This window comes from Mandrillus leucophaeus, unplaced genomic scaffold (genome assembly GCF_000951045.1).
Source record: "Mandrillus leucophaeus isolate KB7577 unplaced genomic scaffold, Mleu.le_1.0 Scaffold1424, whole genome shotgun sequence".
NCBI classification, from domain to species: domain Eukaryota; kingdom Metazoa; phylum Chordata; class Mammalia; order Primates; family Cercopithecidae; genus Mandrillus; species Mandrillus leucophaeus.
In genome coordinates, this window is record NW_012101393.1 from 200,740 (window position 1) to 202,703 (window position 1,964).

General features: G+C 38.3%; 1 protein-coding gene across 1 annotated transcript in view; it reads right to left on the bottom strand.

Annotated features, from left to right (window-relative positions):
* KCNH8 (potassium channel, voltage gated eag related subfamily H, member 8) overlaps positions 1-1,964 on the bottom strand; it is a 189,157-nt gene that overhangs the window by 18,963 nt on the left and 168,230 nt on the right. The window contains exon 11 of the mRNA XM_011974184.1: positions 834-1,189. Coding sequence (XP_011829574.1) covers positions 834-1,189 — 356 coding nt within the window. The remainder of the gene's footprint in view (positions 1-833; positions 1,190-1,964) is intronic.

A 1,964-nucleotide genomic window follows, 5' to 3' on the forward strand; every position in this document is an offset into this window, starting at 1 on the left:
TGAGATCTTGGATAAAATATTTACCCTTTGAGTTTCACTTCTTACAACTTTATAATAGAGATAACACAAACTATAGGGTTCTGAGAAGATTAAATGCAACTGTGAATGTGAAATTACCTAGCAAAGTACAACAAACATAAAAAGTAATACATATTTTGTTCATGCTTTTATTTATTATTCAGCTGTTATGTGATTTTGATGATGGCTGTTGCTTTTCTACACCATGGCCTACCCCTGAACATCTTCAGAATCAGGATTTTTCATGCTTTCAATCACCTTTAGTGGATTCTAAAATGATTTTTAAGAAATTAAAAATAGAACCATGCTATGTTACTTATTGAAGAGACCAGAAATAAAACTAAGTTTTAGCCATCCTTGATAATAAGGCAAGGATAGTATGAAAAATAAAAATCTGCATTTCATTTTCTTCCTAATTTCAACTCGTTGCTTATGAAACTTTTGGTAAGATCGAGCACTGAGGGGTTAACATTGATGGAGTTTGTTCCATTTCTTTTATTTTCATTATCAATCATAAAATCACAATGTAGGAATATACATTTAACATAATAGGTAGTGCAAAATGAATAAAGGGAGTAAAGAAGGATTTCTGAACATTTAGTATTTTGAGAACATGACTAATGCTATTTTGCTCATCCTGCATGCACACACACTTGCACATATACTCAAAAAACTGCCCACAAAACTCAGAAAAGCTGAGGAGTCCAGGAGAGGAATCTGTGGAGTAGAAAGGCTCAGAAGGCTGAAGGCAGGTACTACTCTGTGTAAAAGGCAGCCACGATCATGTGAGAAAGTTATATGATATGAACTCTTACCTTGGACTGAGGTCTGGGGGTCCAGCATTATTCAAAGTTGAAAGCTGCAATTTCAAGTTCTTCTCTTTCCTTTTATTATGGTTGGGGGGGTCAATTTCCTGCTTGGTTTTGGGGGAATTTGACCTGGAGACTCTGATAGGTGAGTGAAAGGGCACCGTTCCCGAGGCCAGTTGCTTTAAGCTTAAGCCCAGGTAGGTTTTACTGCTTCCAACCTTCTTGTTGCGTGAAGAAGATCCCCTTGTGCAGATGGGAGAGAGAGAGGGTGTCTCCTCTTCCTCCCCCTCCTCCTCCTCTTCCTCATCTTCCACAATAGATGGGAGTCGCTTGTTGATGCTGCCGTTTCCCTTGGGCTCTGACTAAATTAGTGGATAATATGAATTAGGACAGACTACAAAGACCACAGAAGAGGTATCTCATTAATGCTGGAGGTCTCATTTGAACAAAGTCAAATCTCTTAGAGACTCTTTTCATTAAAACTGAAGTCTTTGCAGATTTTGTTATTATTTTATCAGGTGCTAAAGGTCTTCCCACTTCTGCTCTTCTCCAAGTTTACCCTCTATGCTTTCTTGATGTTAGCCCCTGATTTTAACCCTCCTCTTGGTCTTTTAAACTGTCTTCATGGGGAGCCACGTGAAAGGTGCATTATACCAGGTTTGCAACTGGGTTTTAATTCAACCTGTCATTTGTAATAGTATATGATGGCATGCTCTTAGAAATAAAGACATTTTCCATTTTAATGGAGGGTCTTAGGCCTTGTTATTTAAAATTACAGGATCTTTACTGGAACTTTACATGGAGATTAATCAGCAAAATTGCATTATTCTTGAGAATAAAAAAAGCTTTCCTATTTTGGATCACATGAATGGAAGACGATCAGAAGTATTCTCAGCTACTCTGCTTCCTGCTCTCCTTGTTCTTTCCAGTCACTAGCAAGAAAAGAAGCAAACCACCTGGTCTGCTTCCTTTGAAGAGCCTTGGAAAAGGAAGGAAAAATAGTCTTGCTAAAACCCATCCTATAACTACTGGACTCTTGACTGGGATCATTCAACTTTGTAGACTAAGAAGAGGAAAGAAAGAGTGTGGGAAAAGACAATTGAGGTGGTGATGGAAGGGCCAGGGCAGTAAACACAG